Source organism: Mesoplodon densirostris, chromosome 20, assembly GCF_025265405.1.
Source record: "Mesoplodon densirostris isolate mMesDen1 chromosome 20, mMesDen1 primary haplotype, whole genome shotgun sequence".
Taxonomy (NCBI): Eukaryota; Metazoa; Chordata; class Mammalia; order Artiodactyla; family Ziphiidae; genus Mesoplodon; species Mesoplodon densirostris.
Genome location: NC_082680.1, coordinates 9615149 through 9634873, shown reverse-complemented (window position 1 = coordinate 9634873; position 19725 = coordinate 9615149). Strand labels below are relative to the sequence as shown.

Here is a 19725-nt window from a genome sequence, read left to right as displayed (position 1 = left end):
CTGAGAGTGGCCACTATGGGAAGCAGTATGAAAGTTCCTCAAAAAATTAAGAATAGAACCACCAATAGATCCAGCAGTCCCCTTTCTGAGTATATATGTCACAAGGACATCAAATCATTATCTTGTAGAGTAGTATGCACCCCTTTACTTATTGCAGCACTCTTCACAATAGCCAAGATGCGGAAACGACCTAAATGTCCACTGACAGATGGATATACATAATGGAATATTATTTAACTATAAAAAGAAGGAAATCCTGCAATTGCAACAACATGGATGGACCTTGAGGACATTATGCTCAGTGAAAGAAGTCAGACAAAGACAGATACAATATGATCTCATTTAATGTGGAATCTTAAAAAAGAAACTCACAGAAACAGAGAGTATGATGATGTAGCCAGGGATGGCTAGTTGGGGAACTGGGAAAATGTTCAAAGGGCATGAAGTTCCAATTATAAAATGAGTAAGTTCTCAGGATCTAATGTATGGCATGGTAACTGTAGTTAATAATACTGCTATATACTTGAAAGTTGCTAAGAGCGTAGATGGTAAATATTCTCACCACATACAAAAAAATGGTAATTATGTGAGGTGAGGGAGGTGTTACCTTATTTTGGTAATCATTTCACTATGTGTGTGTGTGTGTGTGTGTGTGTATCAAATCATCAAATTGTACTACTTAAATGTGTATAATGTCAAATCTCAATAAAGCTGGAAAAAAATAAGGCATCCTGTTTTTGAATACATATGTACACAGATGATGTGGGCATGTTACACTGTTTTGCCTCTTATTTTTATTTCCACAGACAACATTTTTAGCTTTCTGCTGAAACAACATACTCTATCCATTCTTTCTTTTACTAGCTTCAATAGTCCATTTTATGAATGTGCAGTAACTTATTTCACTGGCCACCTGTTGATGGATAGTTACATTGGTTCTGTTCTTTTCTGTTAGAAATTAGCAGGATATTTTCTTGGGCAAATACCTTTGTTTGCGTGCGTCTCTATTATTGCAGGTGATTGTAGCAGACACAGCAAACTGTCTGCAAAACTCCTCTCATTTTTGGGTCAGACTAAGTATTTCAGTCTCCTTTGCTGTTATTTGTGGTCTCATGATTAAGTTTCTCCGGAGAAAAGTGTCAGGTGATTTTTCTGCTTCCGGTTCTGCCCTTCAAAGTCCTCCCATGCACATTTCCCTAATCTGTTTCTCATTTGGGAGGACAGTTCCGATAGTGGCTGAACCGGCACCCTCTGGGTCCCAGAATGTGACCTGGAAGGTAACCCTTCTCACCTGAACACTTGCCCCAGACTCTTGGTGAGTAAGAAATACACTTCTGTTTTACTGAAACATAGCAATCACAATCTATTGGTCTAACCTAATCGATGCACCTTTTTAAAAATAGGTATTGTCAAATCATCCCCTGAAGAGATTGTACCAATTTGCATGCCCCAAAATAGTGTTTCTGAATTCTGAGTAGTTTCTACTGCTCATTAAATTCTCATTACATCCATGAATGGAATGCATTATTATCCCCCATTTTATACATGAGAATACTTATGGTTAGTGAAACATGTAATGTTCCCAAATCATGAATCTAGTATGTGGCACAGCTGGGTTTTAAACCCAAAATTTTCTGATTACAAACACCATTTCTATACCAAAAATAGGACACATTTTAGAGAATAATGGGGAAATATTATATAAAGGCAATAATGAGATCAAGTTGTAGAGGTTGCCTAGAACAAGGAACAGACTAGAGTAATGTGTGTGAGTGTGTCTGCGGGAAAATGACAAAATGAATGACATCATCTGGTGTGCACTGGAGTTGGAAAAGATCAGAGTCAGCAAGAGTATGTTATAAAGTATGATAGTACTCCAAGATTAAGTTCTTTTATGTGAAATGTTGGCCAAATATAAATATTAGTTGGGAGCTCATATCATGACATAAAAATTGCTTAGAACTAAAAAATTAGCGAGACTGTAAAAAAATAAGCTTTGTGCAATTGAAATGTGACAAGGTAAGTAATTGTAAATTGGGACCACATTTCTCTGAGGATCTGTAATCTCCTATTGGCAACTCTAATATGGACAGAGAAGAACCTTCCATACTCAGTTGTTTCAAAGAAAACAAATTTTCAGTTGTTATAAGTAGATTTAGTGATTGGAAAAGATGATCATTTCACTCTTTTTCATTGATTTTCTACATTTTATTTTCCCATTTTTATTCTTAAAACATTACAGCAATTTATATTACATTCCATCCCAAAACAGCAGATTACACTTTCTTCTCAAGTGTGCATGGAACATTCTCCAGGATGGATCACATCTTGGGTCACAAATCAAGCCTCAGTAAATTTAAGAAAATTGAAATCATATCAAGCGTCTCATCTGACCACAACGCTATGAGATTAGAAATCAATTACAGGAAAAAACTGTAGAAAACACAAACACATGGAGGCTAAACAATACGTTACTAAATAACCAAGAGATCACTGAAGAAATCAAAAAATACCTAGAGACAAATGACAATGAAAACACGACGATCCAAAATCTATGGGATGCAGCAAAAACAGTTCTAAGAGGGAAGTTTATAGCTATAAAAGCCTACCTTTTATAGAAAAAAAGAAACAAGAAAAATCTCAAATAAACAATCTAACTTTACACCTAAAGGAACTAGAGAAAGAAGAAAAAACAAAACCCAAAGTTAGCAGAAGGAGAGAAATCATAAAGATCAGAGCAGAAATAAGTGAAACAGAAACAAAGAAAACAATAGCAAAGATCAATAAAACTAAAAGCTGGTTCTTTGAGAAGATAAACAAAATTGATAAACCATTAGCCAGACTCATCCAGAAAAAGAGGGAGAGCACTCCAATCAATAAAATTAGAAATGAAAAAGGAGAAGTTACAACAGACACCGCAGAAATACAAAGCATCCTAAGAGACTACTACAAGCACCTCTATGCCAGTAAAATGGACAACCTGGAAGAAATGGACAAATTCTTAAAAAGGTGTAACCTTCCAAGACTGAACCAGGAAGAAGTAGAAAATATGAACAGACCAATCACAAGTAATGAACTTGAAACTGATTAAAAATCTTCCAACAAACAAAAGTCCAGGACCAGATTGCTTCACAGGTGAATTCTCTCAAACATTTAGAGAAGATCTAACACCCATCCTTCTCAAACTCTTCCAAAAAACTGCAGAGTAAGGAACACTCCCAAACTCATTCTATGAGGCCGCCATCACCCTGATACCAAAACCAGACAAAGATACTACAAAAAAAGAAAATTACAGACCAATATCACTGATGAACATAGGTGCAAAAATCCTCAACAAAATACTAGCAAACAGAATCCAACAACACATTAAAAGGATCATACACCATGATCAAGTGGGATTTATCCCAGGGATGCAAGGATTCTTCAATATAGGCAAATCAATCTATGTGATAAACCATATTAACAAATTGAAGGAGAAAAAACATATGATCATCTCAATAGATGCAGAAAAAGCTTTTGACAAAATTCAACACCCATTTATGATAAAAAACTCTCCAGAAAGTGGGCATAGAGGGAACCTACCTCAACATAATAAAGGCCATATATGACAAACCCACAGCAAACATCATTCTCAATGGTGAAAAACTGAAAGCATTTCCTCTAAGATCAGGAACAAGACAAGCATGCCCACTCTCACCACTATTATTCAACATAGTTTTGGAAGTCCTAGCCATGGCAATCAGAGAAGAAAAAGAAATAAAAAGAATACAAACTGGAAAAGAAGAAGTAAAACTGTCACTGTTTGCAGATGACATGATACTATACATAGAGAATCCTAAAAATGCCACCAGAAAACTACTAGAGCTAATCAATCAATTTGGTAAAGTTGCAGAATACAAAATTAATGCACAGAAATCTCTTGCCTTCCTATACACTAATGATGAAAAATCTGGAAGAGAAATTAAGGAAACACTCCCATTTACCATTGCAACAAAAAGAATAAAATACTAGGAATAAACCTAACTAGGGAGACAGAACACCTGTATGCAGAAAACTAAAAGACACTGATGAAAGAAATTAAAGATGATACCAACAGATGGAGAGATATACCATGTTCTTGGATTGAAAGAATCAATATTGTGAAAATGACTATACTACCCAAAGCAATCTGCAGATTCAATGCAATCCCTATCAAATTACCAATGGCATTTTTTACAGAACTGGAACCAAAAATCATAAAGTTTGTATGGAGACACAAAAGACCCCAAATAGCCAAAGCAGTCTTGTGGGAAAAAAACGGAACTGGAGGAATCAGACTCCCTGACTTCAGACTATACTACAAAGTTACAGTAATCAAGACAATATGGTACTGTCACAAAAACAGAAATATAGATCTCAATGGAACAAGATAGAAAGCCCAGAGATAGACCCACGCACCTATGGTCAACTAGTCTATGACAAAGGAGGCAAGGATATACAATGGAGGAAAGACAGTCTCTTCAATAAGTGGTGCTGGGAAAACTGGACAGCTACATGTAAAAGAATAAAATTAAAACACTCCCTAACACCATACACAAAAGTAAACTCAAAATGGATTAGAGACCTAAATGTAAGACCGGACACTATAAAACTCTTAGAGGAAAACATAGAAAGAACACTCTGACATAAATCACAGCAAGATCTTTTTTGACCCACCTCCTAGAGTAATGGGAATAAAAGCAAAAATAAAAAAAGGGGACCTAATGAAACTTCAAAGCTTTTGCATAGCAAAGGAAACCATAAACAAGACGAAAAGACAGCCCTCGGAATGGGAGAAAATATTTGCAAGTGAATCAATGGACAAAGGATTAATCTCCAAAATATACAAGCAGCTCATGCAGCTCAATATTAAAAAAACAAACAACCCAATCCAAAAATGGGCAGAAGACCTAAATAGACATTTCTCCAAAGAAGACATACAGATGGCCAAGAAGCACATGAAAAGCTGCTCAACATCACTAATTATTAGAGAAATGCAAATCAAAACTACAGTGAGGTATCACCTCACACTAGTCAGAATGGGCATCATCAGAAAATCTACAAACAACAAATGCTGGAGTGGGTGTGGAGAAAAGGGAACCCTCTTGCACTGTTGGTGGGAAAGTAAATTGATACAGCCACTATGGAGAACAGTATGGAGGTTCCTTAAAGAACTAAAAATAGAACTACCATATGACCCAGCAATCCCACTTCTGGGAATATACCCTGAGAAAACCATAATTCAAAAAGACACATGCACCCCAATGTTCATTGCAACACTATTTACAATAGCCAGGTCATGGAAGCAACCTAAATGCCCATCGACAGACAAACGGATAAAGAAGATGTGGTACATATATACAATGGAATATTACTCAGCCATAAAAAGGAACAAAATTGGGTCATTTGTAGAGACGTGGATGGATCTAGAGACTGTCATACAGAGTGAAGTAAGTCAGAAAGAGAAAAACAAATATCGTGTATTAACGCATATATGTGGAACCTAGAAAAATGGTACAGATGAACCGGTTTGCAGGGCAGAAATTGAGACACAGATGTAGAGAACAAACATATGGACACCAAGGGGGGGAAAGTGGCATGGGGGTGGGGTGGTGGGGTGATGAATTGGGCGATTGGGATTGACATGTATATACTGATATGTATGAGATTGATGACTAATAAGAACCAGCTGTATAAAAAAATAAAAGAAAAAAATAGGGCTTCCCTGGTGGCGCAGTGGTTGAGAGTCCGCCTGCCGATGCAGGGGACATGGGTTCGTGCCCCGGTCCGGGAAGATCCCACATAGCCACGGAGCGGCTGGGCCCGTGAGCCATGGCCGCTGAGCCTGCGCGTCCGGAGCCTGTGCTCCGCGACGGGAGAGGCCACAACAGTGAGAAGCCCGCGTACCGAGAAAAAATAAAAAATAAAAAAATAAAAAAAAATAAAAGAAAAAAATAAAGCAACATGACTGCTAAAAAAAAATTTCATTAAAAAAATAAAGATTCACACACACACACACACACACACAAAACATTACAGAAAACCCAATGAAATATTTAAGAAGGAAATAAAAACATCCATAATCTGCTTCTCTCAAATAAGACAAGCAAGCCTCTAATTCCTGCTTTTTCTGGTCTATACTTACGTCATGCGATGGCTTTCCAGTTACAATTATTGCATAAATCAGTTCTAAATTTCACAGTGCCTCTTAACTACATTATGATGCTATGGGGTCTTTATTTAATATTTTTAATGGCTGTATAGTATTTCTCAAATTTCACTTTTAAGTAATGTGACATTTTTCTGCTCTCAAATATTTATTTCATTTATCTTTGCCATTTAGCCATTGACAAATATACACGTGTATCCATCTATTATATTGATATCTACCTATCTAGTGTATAGGCTTGTGTTTTGTTTTCTTTCAGATTTATTTTTCAGGATTTGGTTTCATCCATAATGTCAACAGGTCAAATTATATCAACACCATAAAAAGTATTGATCCACATCGCCAGATGTGTAATTGGTAACGATACTTTGTAATGTTCCAAAGTACATACAGATAGAGACATGTCAGTTTCACTGTAGCTTCACCAGCTTTGGGAAACAGGCTGATTGTGTTTTCTCATTGAACTGGTTTACAAGAGCACTTCAGTGTATTAACTTGCAGTCATTTTACTGCCACACTGTTTCTGTCACATTCTGTTTAAAACGATAAACTTTTCTTCCCTTCCATGGTTAGTAGTGAATGCAAATGCATTTCATAAATAGTCTATGACTTTCTTATATAATTAGTTTTAATTTTACAGACATCACCAGCTAAATATTGCTTGGGTGTGAATAATGCCTTAAAGCATAAATACATATTTGACTATTGTTTCTGAAAAATTTCAATAGGCATTTGAATAAAATTGATACAAAGCTCTAAAGCTCAGGTCTTCTTTTTATTTCAGATTTGCCACTAGAATCTATAACTCAAACACAGTAATAAGAGAAAGAGAATTCATTTTTCTACCTGTAACTCAAAACAACTACGTAGGAAGCTATGTAACTACTTCTGAAGTTGATTTGACAGCTAGAACAATGTATATTTGATTTTTCCATAAGCCGTTAAATTTCTCTCTGAGTAATAAAAGCCATGTGCCAACACATTTAAATGTTCACAGAGGCTTGCACTATTATTATGCTGCCACTCTTCTTTTTGAAAACATCTGCTTAAGTCTTTTAAACACACACACACACACACACGTTTCCCCAGAACAATAAGAAAAGGTAACTTCAGTATAAATCATCTTCCCACTAAAATCTTATTTATGTACATTCTGTCTAGTGGTGGGACACTACTGAACTACTGCTACACTTCTACCCATAAAGACATTTCTCTAAATTAGGGCATGTATTCATAAGCTTCTTTTTGTCTGTGTCATTTTGTTTTAAAGCCTCGAATTATCAAAAAATGTGGGGGAAGGTGGGCTAGAGAGAAGTAAAATGCATCATGAGATCCTACAATGATGTAAAATTGCTGAGTGAGTGAGACTTGATCCCCACGACTAAGTCTTAGAGTCTGATTTCTATTTAGAGGGGTAAATATGTGGGATCCTTTATTTATTCTCAAAGGGAAAAAAATGTCTTAAAGCAATTTATCTTCCTTATTTTTGTTACCATCAAAACACACATTGTCATTGGGGACTTGCTGACCGATCCCCAGGTGATGAGTCTTAATGTTATTGGAAGTTCCTGTTGTTTATTTTTCCAGCTTCCTTTGCATCTGTGGGTGGCTTGTGGCCAGATTCTAGGTCATGAGATGGAAATGGAAGTTTGTTGGAGGTGGTGGGGGAGATGGGGAGCTTTGTGAAATTGTTGCCTTTCTTGATACAAAAGAGGGCTGGTGTCAGCTTTTCTTTACCTCACACATTTGAACTTCCTGCCTAACATGGCTGTAATGACTGGAGCAATGGCAGCCAGTCTGCAGTCAGGAGGTCAAGGGCAAGCATGTTGAGAGAAGCTCCCTTTCCTTAGATGAATCACTGATGAACAGCAGGAGTAAACAAACATCATAGAACACGTGAAATAGAAGACCTTGGAAACATGTGTAAGGCAAGCTCTAGGGATGCCCAAAATAGATAGGGGCTGTATTTTTTTAGGACTAACAAGCTGAAAAGTTGCAGGGGGAGCCACTGAGCCAATAGAGGTGGAATATTGATGCTAATAGGACACTAGGATCATTCATCTACTGAGGAGGCACAGGGACACTAGGATTCTAACAACAGAAGGGCTCCATTAATAGCCACAGCTCCTGGGGAAGTTTTCCTTAATAAGCTGCCCCCCTGTTCTGCCTCCAGAGATATTTAGGCATCCCTTCCCATGGGCCCTGTATGCATTACTCTGTGCAAATACAGAAAAATGCGGGTACCGTACTTTGCTGTAACTATTTGTCTATGTATCTGCCTCTGCTTGGACTGTAATTTTCTAAGGAGCCTGGCCTCTGCTTTTTTTATGTTGAGCTATCCAAACCTAATCTAAGTTTTAATATTTAGTAAATGCTCCATAAAAACTTGTCAGATGAGTGGATTTTATAAAGTTCACAGATACTGAAGTCATCTGCTCTGAAGAGTTGCTCAGAGTGAGTCGTGTCTAGCCAGGACCGTTATCTGGGATAAGATGCATTCATAGCCCATGGAGAACAAACTTTGAATATAGAGTATTTCTTCACATTTTTAACTGGCCCAACTTCAACTTCTAGTAGCTGTTGTTGACAATCTTTTTTTGTTTTAAATTTTCTTTCTAGTACTGTCTTGAATATTCCAGTATACACCATGTCATGGAGAGAAAATAATAGTTAAGCCGGACTTTTTAATGACCATGAACTTCCAGCAACACTGGAGGAGAAAGGCTGACCATCTGGGGAACATCGCTGGACCCAGGCTCTCGCTCCTCTATGGTGAGTGAGTCCCCGTGATGAACGGTTTACTCCTGCTGTTACTGTTCCTGAGCAAAGACAGGAGGCACCAGGTTTAAGATCGGGATTATCGCTCTTCCTGTATTGGCGATCAGATCATGGGAGGCAGGAACAAGAGGCTAACAACAGCTTATGCATTTATTTTTATTTAATTGAGGAAAATGTATTCAATTGTTTGAGTAGGCAGCACATACACGTTCGAAGGTTAGAAAGCTGCAGGGAGTGAGATGTACCTCTTCCTTACCTCTCCCTCATCCCCTCAGATTCCCTAGCAGAGAAAACCACTGCTGCCTTTTCTTAAATACTCTTCCAGAGCATCTGCGGGCACACACATCCAAGTGTATCATAAACCCAGCTCTGCGTGATACTTTTTCACTTTAAATGAATCTTGTACATCATTAGATATCAATACACCTTAGACTGCCTTCTTCTTTATCTAATTGCATTGTATTCCATCATAGAGCTGTGCCATATTTAATCTCTCCTCTACCAATGGCTTTTTTACCTTATTGCCAGTATTTCACTCTCAGGAACAGGGCTGGAGCATACACATCCCCCTCGTCCTCAGAGCATATTGTATCATGATATGTTACTTAGAGTGGAATTGTTCCACGAAGGGAGTTTTTTAAGCTTTATTGAGATACCATTGACATAAACATTGTGTAAATTTAAGCCGCAGGACCTGTTGATTTGATAAATTATTGCAAAATGATCACCACCGTGCCAAGTGTCATGTCACATAATTACCATTTCTTTTCTGGGGTGAGAATATTTAGGACCGACTCTCTCCCCAGTTGATCCTGTAAGGTCTTAATTTAAATTCCTACCAATAAAGTGTAAGAAGATCTAGTTACTATATCCACCTTCCCCAATACATTGTATTTCCAAACTCTTTTTACTTTTACCAAGCAAGTAAACAGTCGGATAAAGTTGATATTTTAATTATTCATTTGCTGAGCATGTTCTGGAAACCCATTCCTCTTTACGCCCGAGAGAAGCAGCATGTATTGATGCTCCAGGGGCCCCGGCGCGCGCCTCAGCAGCGGCGTGGGGACGCCGGCCCAGCTTCGCTGGAGCCACCTAGTCTCTGCCTGAGGCCTGAGGTCGGCTGCGCTCCCGCAGCAGGTGAGGGCCCCGCCCTGGGCTCCGCCGTCCCGGGCGGGCGATGAGGAGACGGAAGACAGACCGGCCCTGGGGTCTCAGAGGCGCGAAGGCCGAGGGAGGACGGTCAGGTGGCCGGGGGCCAGCAGGGCCTCGCGGGGCAAAACGCTCTGCCCGCCCCACAAAGCCCGCGGGCTCCAGATCCATCTGCCCCCCTCCCCCCAGAAAACCAAACCAAAACAAACAAACCTAGCCACTGTGGCTAAATCGACGGAACTCCGATCAAGTCACGTAGCTCTGTGTTGCTGATGGAAACACTGGGCTGCAGACACCATTTCTCTGACACGGAAGAGGGGAAGCCACGGCCGCGTCGGATCAGAGTTGCTGGGCTTGGGTGCCGGCAGGGAGCGCGCCTGGGTACCCCTCCTCTGACCCCTGCGGGCAAACCTCCTCCGCTCCGGCCGCGAGGACCGTGGGTGCGGGCGCGGGGGAGACGGCGAGCCGGTGTCAAGGACGCGAGGTCTCCCTCTCGCGGGATGAATAAGCCCCAGAGTCCTGGACCCCATGGCCGGTAGGTAGGGACCCTGTGCGACCCTGTGCACAAGCTCAGCCAGGCCTCCCGCGCAGTGCTGCAGACCGCGCGCTGCCCTCCCGACCCCAGTGCCTCCGTAATGAAGAGCCTCCCAGTGACTGCCTTGTGACCCCTGGTGGAGCCTGCACTCGACGAAGCTACAGGGCACCGTCCCTCTGGTTGCCACCTGCGCGCAAAGGCCGGCACGCAGCTGCAGGGGGTTGGTTCCATTCGGCGAGAGGCGCTGCGCTTAGCAACACCCGCCCGGCCTCCCTGGAAGCTGTGTCCATCCCGAGACCCGGAGCCCGGAGCCCAGAGGCGTCCACGGCAGCCGGGGGCTGAGCCCCGAGGGTGGGTCAGCGGGAGGCCCCTTCTCAATCTGTTCCACTGTAGTTATGTCCGCCGGGTTCCTGCGCAGCGGTGGAAGCACCAAGCGTGACTGACTTGAAGAAAGTAGAAAAGGAATTTCGGAAAGGTGTGGGGTGGGCCCAGGATCAAGAAAACGGCCCAGCGCCTGGCCCTGGGGAGGAAGCGGCGGAGAGGAGTGCCGGCTGGGCTCCTGGGAGGATGGATGCTGGGGGGATGCTGGGGGGATGCTGGGGAACCCGGCAGATGGCGCGCACGTGTCCCGGGCTTGCCTCACGCCCCTCAAGGCTCCAGCCCCCGCGAGGGGGGTCCTGGCTCAGGGAGGCGGGGGAACTGCGCTGACACCCCACAAAATGACGGTCATGGGGAGAGCGTTCCCGGGGGGTCGCTGGGCTCTGCTGTCAGGCGAAAAGGGCCCCGGGCCGGGTTCCACAGACGGTGACGTCCAGAGAGACGGGCGCTGCTGTTCTGGGCTCCTTTGCCTCAGCGAGACCCCCTGTCGTCCTGTGAAAGCTGTCCAACCCAGACAAGGAGCAAGTCAGGTTTTATCCAGTGCAGTCCGGAGCCACGGTTGGGGACAAAGGGCCGCAGCACTAGGTGGTGGGCTCGCCGGGCGGTGAGAGGGTGTAAAACTCACAGGCCGTCACAGGAGGGGGCCAGGACGAGTGTGCGAGCCCCACAGCTGTTTCAGATTCAGCGGCTGTGGGAGGACCTCCTCGGTGCTGGACGGGCGGCCACATCCCAAACCCTCCAGACACAGGCAACTCATTAATTCCCGGTCAGTCTTCAAGATGCGCCCCGAGGCAGGGGTCAGTGAGGAGTAAACTCTCAGGTGCTGTCGGTGTGTTAGACTAACACACAGGCTAATCGTAGCGCTCCCAAATGTATCACATAGGAGCAGTGCTGGGGGATATTACAGCTGATCATACCCAGTATTTATTTCTCCTGAAATTCTTAACTTGTGGTCATTGTTTACCAGATGCAACAAAAAATATATTTACAGTTAGAGTGACAACATTTTTAATTGCAGAAAAAGGGAATGCTGATTAATTTAATCACGATTTTTTGGTGAAAAAGAATGTTAAAGCAAGGGAAAAGTGGCCTCTAATATCAGCATTGCCGAGCTGTGCATACTTGGGTAATGTCACTAATGTCTCTGCATTTCTGCTTCGTCATCTATAAAATCAAAGTGGTAAAACCTACTTTGCTAGATTATGTTGAATGTATGTCGGGCGTCTGGAGCTGTGTCTGCTGCGTAGTAGGTCCTAATCCTTGGCATTTAAAGGCATCCGCTGGTGCACCAAGACCCAGACTCTACGTTGGATGTCAAAACTGTTACTTGGATGCCACGCTGGGGCTATTTTTTTGTTTATTGGTTGTTTTTTATTTTGTAATAATTTGATTCTCAGGAAAATTACTATATCATTCTGCTTAACTGCAAGACGTCCCACCTGACGGGCCACTAAGGACTCGGAAAGCACTGTTTCTCTCAGCACAGAAGTGAGTGGGAAGCTGGCTCTGAACTCTAAAGGTGCTATGAGGGGTGATGCTCTGAGCCTTCTTCACTCGTGAGCCTTGAAATGTTCCGTGAAATCCGTCTATAATTTTCTTACATGGCATTCTCAGTGTGGTGAAGGCTTACAGAAAGAACTCCCAATATTTTGTTTAAATTTATTTATTTTTGGCTGCATCCGGTCTTCATTGCTGCATGTAGGCTTTCTCTAATTGCAGCGAGCGGGGTGCTACTCTTCATTGTGGTGTGCGGGCTTCTCATTGTGGTGGCTTCTCTTGTTGTGGAGCACGGGCTCTAGGTGCGCGGGCTTCAGTAGTTGTGGCTCGTGGGCTCTAGAGCACAGGCTCAGTAGTTGTGGCTCATGGGCCCTAGAGCGCGGGCTTCAGTAGTTGTGGCTCGTGGGCTCTAGAGAACAGGCTCAGTAGTTGTGGCTCATGGGCCCTAGAGCGCGGGCTTCAGTAGTTGTGGCTCGTGGGCTCTAGAGAACAGGCTCAGTAGTTGTGGCTCATGGGCCTTAGAGTGCGGGCTTCAGTAGTTGTGGCTCATGGGCTCTAGAGCACAGGCTCAGTAGTTGTGGTGCACGGGCTTAGTAGTTGCTCCGCGGCATGTGGGATCTTCCCGGACCAGGGCTCTAACCCATGTCCCCTGCATTGGCAGGCGGATTCTTAACCGCTGCGCCACCAGGGAAGCCCCCAATTTTTTTTTTATCTTAAAAATTTAGGCTTGATTTTGGGTTGGAGGGAACTAAAAGCTCTCATTGACTTTTAAGGCAAAAACTGTCAAGAATTCTGTCAGCTTCCACGTTGCTGTTCTCTGTATCATGGCTTTTCATAAATGTGCTATTTATTAACCATGACGGTGACGCTGTGTCTTGGGAAAACATCGACCCTCGTTCTAAATAAAGTGAAAGCCCATCAATGACATGTTCATTCTCTTCCTTCCCCTCCAGAGACTCGCATGCACCTATTAAAGATAAAATAAATTCACACTGAAAAATAGAAATCTAAAATTAAATATTTAATTAGAACTCTGATTTGCTTTAAAGATAGGTGGCATTGCACAGGCTATATTACACTCTCTGTATAATTTTTTTTTTGACAAAAAGGATACTGTTCATTTTAACAGGTCACTTTAATATTAATACATGTGTAATAGGATCAGAACTGAACGTCAGCTAGAGATGGTACATTGTACATTATTGGGAAATTACAGTTTTGTATTGTAAAAACATTTATTTTTTAACAAGTTACCTACATTAATCAAAAAATTACAGCATATTTAATAATTTTACAAATTCTTCATAAAAAATATATCTCTGTACAAAAAGGTCGTTTGCACCTACTTCATGTCAGCAGCATGTGGCGGGGTGGCGAGACGGATGGATGGGGGGATGACGATGGTTTTCCTGATCATAATGCCAGCGTTCTTTCCCCTTTTTTATAGTAGCTTTTTTTGTGGTTGTTTACAAAATACTTTACAGGAGAAAAAAATTATTGCAGCTAGCCTGAAGAAAGGCAAGATGTGTGGGACAAGCAGCAGTTTGAACAGCTCTGAAGCACAGAACCTGTCAGAGGGGCTCCTGCCCTCCACGTGCTCTGGCTGCTTCCGGAAAGAATCTTCCAGCCCGAACCCAGAGAGCGCACTTGCCGACGGCTTGAACAGGACCCTCCAACACCTCGCAGGAATCTGATTAACACTGCACACACCCTGGGAAGAAACTAGGCAGAATTCTCGCAAGGAAATTTCATGGAGTATTTTTTTTTAAAATAACATGCTCCCAACTGGCAACTGAGGACACTCTGACTTTGCACACAAAGGAGAATCATGTCTAATCTGATCTGTGGTTTCTGGTATGTATGTATGTCCTGTCGTTTCAGGGTTTCGTAATGTCATTGACCAGCAAGCAGGTCGGGGATGTGGAGAGACGTTAATTCAGACTCTGAAGTCAGCATTTTGCACCTAGTTTGAATGAGTCAAACCGCATATGTACACGATATTATATTTATCTATATGTATGTATATATATACACCTCGTATGTACGGTAACCCTGTTCTCCCCTGCACACAAAGAGGCGCAAACCTCCTCCCGTTTCCTCTTTGTTTCGGCTCCCTGGGTGTGCTAGGAGCCTGGCTCTGGCTGGCTTCATCTGGTCTAAGGAGAAACAGCCATAAGGACTCCAGGCTGCAAGACAGCTCTCGGTCCTGTGGCCAGGCTGGCCAGAGGGAAGGGAGCAGAGACTCAGCATAATACCCTGGAGTTCCACGCCGTGGGGTGTGAGAGGCCGGGGGAACCAGAGGAGGGTGGCCGTGCCTCCTGACGGCTGTGCCCCTTCAAACAGGCAACAGAACAGTGAGCGCCCAGTGGGTGAGAGCCACTAAAATGTTCAGATCGGAACTTTTGAAAGCATGAGCTATTACCTTGACTTTTTTGTTTTTCACTTTTGAATTCTCATTGCCGCATCTTCTACTTCGTTTGGATTTTATCCACGTGGGGGGAATCACACCTATTTTATTTAGACTGCAATTCATAATTTACCTATGATGAATTTTAAACTTGAAGTCACTGAAATTTTCTTCCCATCTGGAATTATAAAGCATGAAACAAAAGACTAAGTAATACATAAATTATGTCATCGGGAAAGAAGAGTGGGTGTGACTTTTCCTTGCCTCTAAAGGAACACTTGATATTTTGATCCTGAACCTTTTCCACTATATTCCGGGGCTACTGTGGTTCACTATCCTTCAACGCGATACCAGACAGTGATGGCAGCGAAAGGAAAAAACCACAATGCGCAAGGGAAGACCGTGCTGTGAGCCCAAACCCACAGGTTCTGAGTGTGAGCGACTAAAATAAATTACTATTCACATCTGTACACGGCAAATAGAACATGCTGCAAACCTGCTCGGAAGTAGCGTGAGAGCGACGACCACGGGAGGTGACGGGACTAAAGAAAACACGTGGGAAATAAAAGGCCTCTTTTTTTCCTCATCGGACATTTTCAGTGAATTAAGCACATCTATGAAGCTAAAAGAAAGCAATAATAAAATAAATCTCTTCAATACTCTTTTTTCCTTTTAAAACCTGTGCCGTATCTGGGGCTGTGTTTTCTTTTTCTAACGCGCCAACTAAACCCTGCGGGTGGAATGCTTAGCTTGACAGCTTATATACAATGGAGAGTGTGTGGAAACCCCGTGTGAATAGTTTATTTATCAGAATCTTAGTCATTCAGAACACACTAGTGCAAAAAATTGTGCATCAAAACTTCTGCAAGAGAACGGCTGAGTGGGAAATTTGCAGATGGCCCTGGAGATGGACCCCGAGGTGAGCTGCGGGTCCCTCGAAGCTCGTCCGGCCTCGGCAGGGACGGCGTGAAGCGTCTGCAGGTGTGTGCGGCTACCAGAAAGGGGTCTTCTTAAGAGGGCTTTTTTTTTTTCTCCAGAATATTCGTATTCATGGGGATTGAGAAAAACAAACCAAACCCACCGCGGTGCTACTGTCTGTCACCGCGCCCGGAGGCCGCCGGGGAGGGGAGGCCGGGGGCCGCTCCCCAGACAGGGTCCGTCGGCGGCGGGGAGCGGGGTGAGGGAGGCCCTGTGGCCCCTGTGGTCCCTGCCGTCCGCGTCGGAGGAGTGGCTATGGGCGGCCGGCCCGAGCGCTACACCACGGTGCACACCGTGTTCAGGGTCGTGTCGAAGCGCACGGCCTTGGCCTCGGTGGGCTTCAAGTTCGTGTCGTACATGGGGTTCTCGAAGGAGGCCTGCCCGTTGCTGCTCTCGTGGCCGGCGTAGCCGTTGTACTGGACCTTCGGCCTCGCTCTGCGGGCGAGAGGCAAGGGGGGGACGGGCTGTCAGGGCCGCAGGGCCTCAGGAGGAGCCGCGACGCCCGCGAGCGGGGTGTCGCCACGTTACCTGTGCTTGTGGAGGTGAAACGCGAGCCCGGAGAGAACGAGCGCGGAGAGCGGGGCCAGGATGGCGGCCACGACGGAGCCGCTGCTGGCGCCGCGCTGGGGGCGCGCGGGGTCTGGAGCCGAGCTTCGGGCGCCTGGAAGAGAGAACAGCCTTTACCCTGCAGTCGGGCCCCGAGCCTGCCCGGGGCGCTCTGCGGCGGGCGTGGGAGCGCGTGCACACGGCGAGGGGGTCAGGGGACCCGCGGGGGCTCCCTTCCGGAGGCCCACCTTCCCGATGGCGAGGACGCGAAGCCCGCTTCCCGGGAGAGGCTCGCGTCCGCACTGCGCGCGGGGCAAAGGCGCCGTCGCCCGACCTCCCCCTAGGACTGCGGACACCGCGTGCGCGCGGCCGTGTCTCTCTACGGGAGGGGCAGTGCCTGCTGTTGCCTCCTGCTCTAAGACGCAGCCTCAGCAGGATGTGCCACTGAAGTTACATAAAGAGCCCAGGTCTCTATAAAGAGGGCGTCACACTCATCACAGGTGAGCATCAAGGTGCCATCTCCCTTTATTTGGGTAGATTCCAAAATTCACTACAGAGTTCAGAAATGATCAAGGAATGCAACTCGGTGTTATGACGCAGGCTTCTATGAGGACACAAAACTATGATTTCTGTCAATTAGAAGGGACGCAGGTGTAAACATCTCAAACATCACGAAGGTGATATAATCATTAACTCTCCGTATCTGTGCCGTGGCAGATATATGCACGGCATTGAGAAAGATGCAAACATTACAAATTCAAATCGGAAGGCATTTATTAAGTGATTATTGCCAAATAATGCAGTTGATTCTTGAAGAATTTACTTATACACTGCAATTTGAAATGTATTTGGCTTACTTGCATGGAACCACTCAATGCACGTTTGTGATCAATTATGATTGGGGTCATCTGAATACAGCAGAATTGTTAGAAAGAAGCTGACCTTGTTTTAGAAGTATATTTCCAGAATTTATGGGATGTTTCTTGTTTCTTTTCTTTTTTTTTTTACAAACCACAGATACAAAGAAACAATCAAATATTTAAAATAATTAAATAGGCTTTTAAAGAAAAAAATCTTGAATTTTCACATAAAAACCTAAAAATATTGTCATCTCCTTCAACAGATGCAGGATTATGCTACTTCCTACCACCTTCACGTCTAATATAAATGTATTTTATCCTGGATGTTGGCACTTTGTAAATTAGCCATATCTTTTGGCGATCCTTCTGTATCAGCACATATGAATCAGATTTAATTTTTCATTTCCAGATGCATTCACCAGCTGCCATGCAAGGGGAAAACGCCACATACTTGTCCTAAATCTCAGCATCCAGGTGATGGGCATGTGAGCAGAGTTAAGCCAATGGGAAGCTCCCCGCCGCCCCCAGGCATCGAGTTTGGCACGAGTGATGCAGAGGCTCCTAAGACAGTTTAGAATTGGGTCCTGAGGCTGTGGTGAGGCTGGGGTGGGGTGGGGCTAGAGCTCTGGGGACCACATCAAGTGCTCCCTCGTGGTGCTTCCAGCCACCACCGGCCAGTCCAGGGGCAGCGCGCAGCAGAAACACACAGCCACCAGGGGTGGCGCTGTCCAGCAGGGAGAAACGCGGTGCTGCTCAAAGGGCAATAACTCCATGGTTTTGTCGTGAGAATTAAACGTCAGATCTCCACTACTTAGAACAATGCGTGGCACGTAGCAAAAGTTTCCCAGGACCCACATTTACTCGAATGTAAGTTGCATTATGCCAGGGCAGTTTTTTGGCCAGCTTTCCTCTTGAGTGCCCGGTGCCTACAGCAGAACCTAGGACTCAATAGTTGCTCGATATATATTTGAGGAATGAAAAAATGGTACTGTCTTTGGAGTAGTTCAACATCCGATGGTTTCCATAAATTGCCATGGCTCATTCTCCAAGTGTTTATAATTCTGTGCATCTCTTTGCCTCATTCTAATAAATTTGTAGCCTGCTTAAATTAACCAAAGCTATTTTCTGTTATCTGCAAATAAGACTATATATTTTTGGCCATAATAGATATCAGACTTCCAATTAATAAAATCCTGGATAATGGACCTGCCACAGGAGACCCCACATCATAACACAGGGCAACATAAAAGGTCTTTGTGAATTAAACTCCTGACTTTACTCTGATATTATTATGCTGTCTGGAGCTCCTAGTTAATTTCAATTATTTACCTGTGTTTTAATAATTTAAAGGGTAATGCATGCACATGATATTAATTAAAATGGCATAAGCGGATATAGAAACAAATACTATAAAGATGATGGAAATAAAGGGTCACTCCTTGCCCTTTACACTAGTTTTCCTCTTTATGATGGACGAGGTTTTTGTTTTTGCTTTTGTGTTTTAGTGTCCTTTTCACAATGTACTATTAATATATATGATTGTTTCTCTTTTCTTACTTTCCTAAAATATGGGGATACTATTTACATTTTTTGTATTTGGCTTTTTTTTTTTTTTTTTTTTTTTTTTTTTTTTGCGGTATGCGGGCCTCTCACTGCTGCGGCCTCCCCCGCCGCGGAGCACAGGCTCCGGACGCGCAGGCTCCGGACGCGCAGGCCCAGCGGCCACGGCCCACGGGCCCAGCCGCTCCGCAGCACACGGGATCCTCCCAGACCGGGGCACGAACCCGCATCCCCTGCATCGGCAGGCGGACTCTCAACCACTTGCGCCACCAGGGAGGCCCTGTATTTGGCTTTTTAAACTTAACCATATATTCATGAGTTTCTTCCATCTGTGCATATGAATTTAATTGGTTTCACGTGTGCAGTATTCTATTAATTGGCTATGCCAGAATTTATTTAGCCAGTCTACTGTTGAAGAACGTTTAGGCCATTTCTAGGTCTTCTTCTCTGATGCCGCCATGAAATTCTTTTTCTACAGCGATACATCAGCAGGAGTCTGAATATACAGGATAAATTCTAAGCAGTAGAATCACTGCCTAGCGGAATGTGTAACTTGTAGTGTTGCTAAGTCTTCCCTACTTGCTCTCCAAAGTGGGGTCCCAGTTTCACTCCATCCACTGTCTCAGGAGGCACCTGGACGGCTGTACCCCATCCACCTGCCACCCTCCTCCCCCTTCCCTCTCCACCTCCCTCCTTTCCTATTATTATCACTACTCGCTAATAAACCAAACACAGCGTGTAGTTATTTTCTCAGTTCCATTTCTTAAGAATGAAGGTGAGCATCTTTTCACATTATAGGCTGGGCCATTCAATTTTTTAAAAGAGCATTATTGAAATAAATTCACATACT

The 19725-nt window shown here is 43.9% G+C and overlaps 1 protein-coding gene across 1 annotated transcript in view; it reads right to left on the bottom strand.

The window, feature by feature from the left end:
• Nucleotides 1-16184: 16184 nt before the first annotated feature.
• The window catches only part of CSMD1 (CUB and Sushi multiple domains 1), a 1461432-nt gene continuing 1457891 nt past the window's right edge, over nucleotides 16185-19725 (bottom strand). Inside the window, exons 71-72 of the mRNA XM_060085850.1 lie at nucleotides 16438-16570; nucleotides 16185-16344 (exon numbers count right to left, since the gene is read on the bottom strand). Coding sequence (XP_059941833.1) covers nucleotides 16185-16344; nucleotides 16438-16570 — 293 coding nt within the window. The remainder of the gene's footprint in view (nucleotides 16345-16437; nucleotides 16571-19725) is intronic.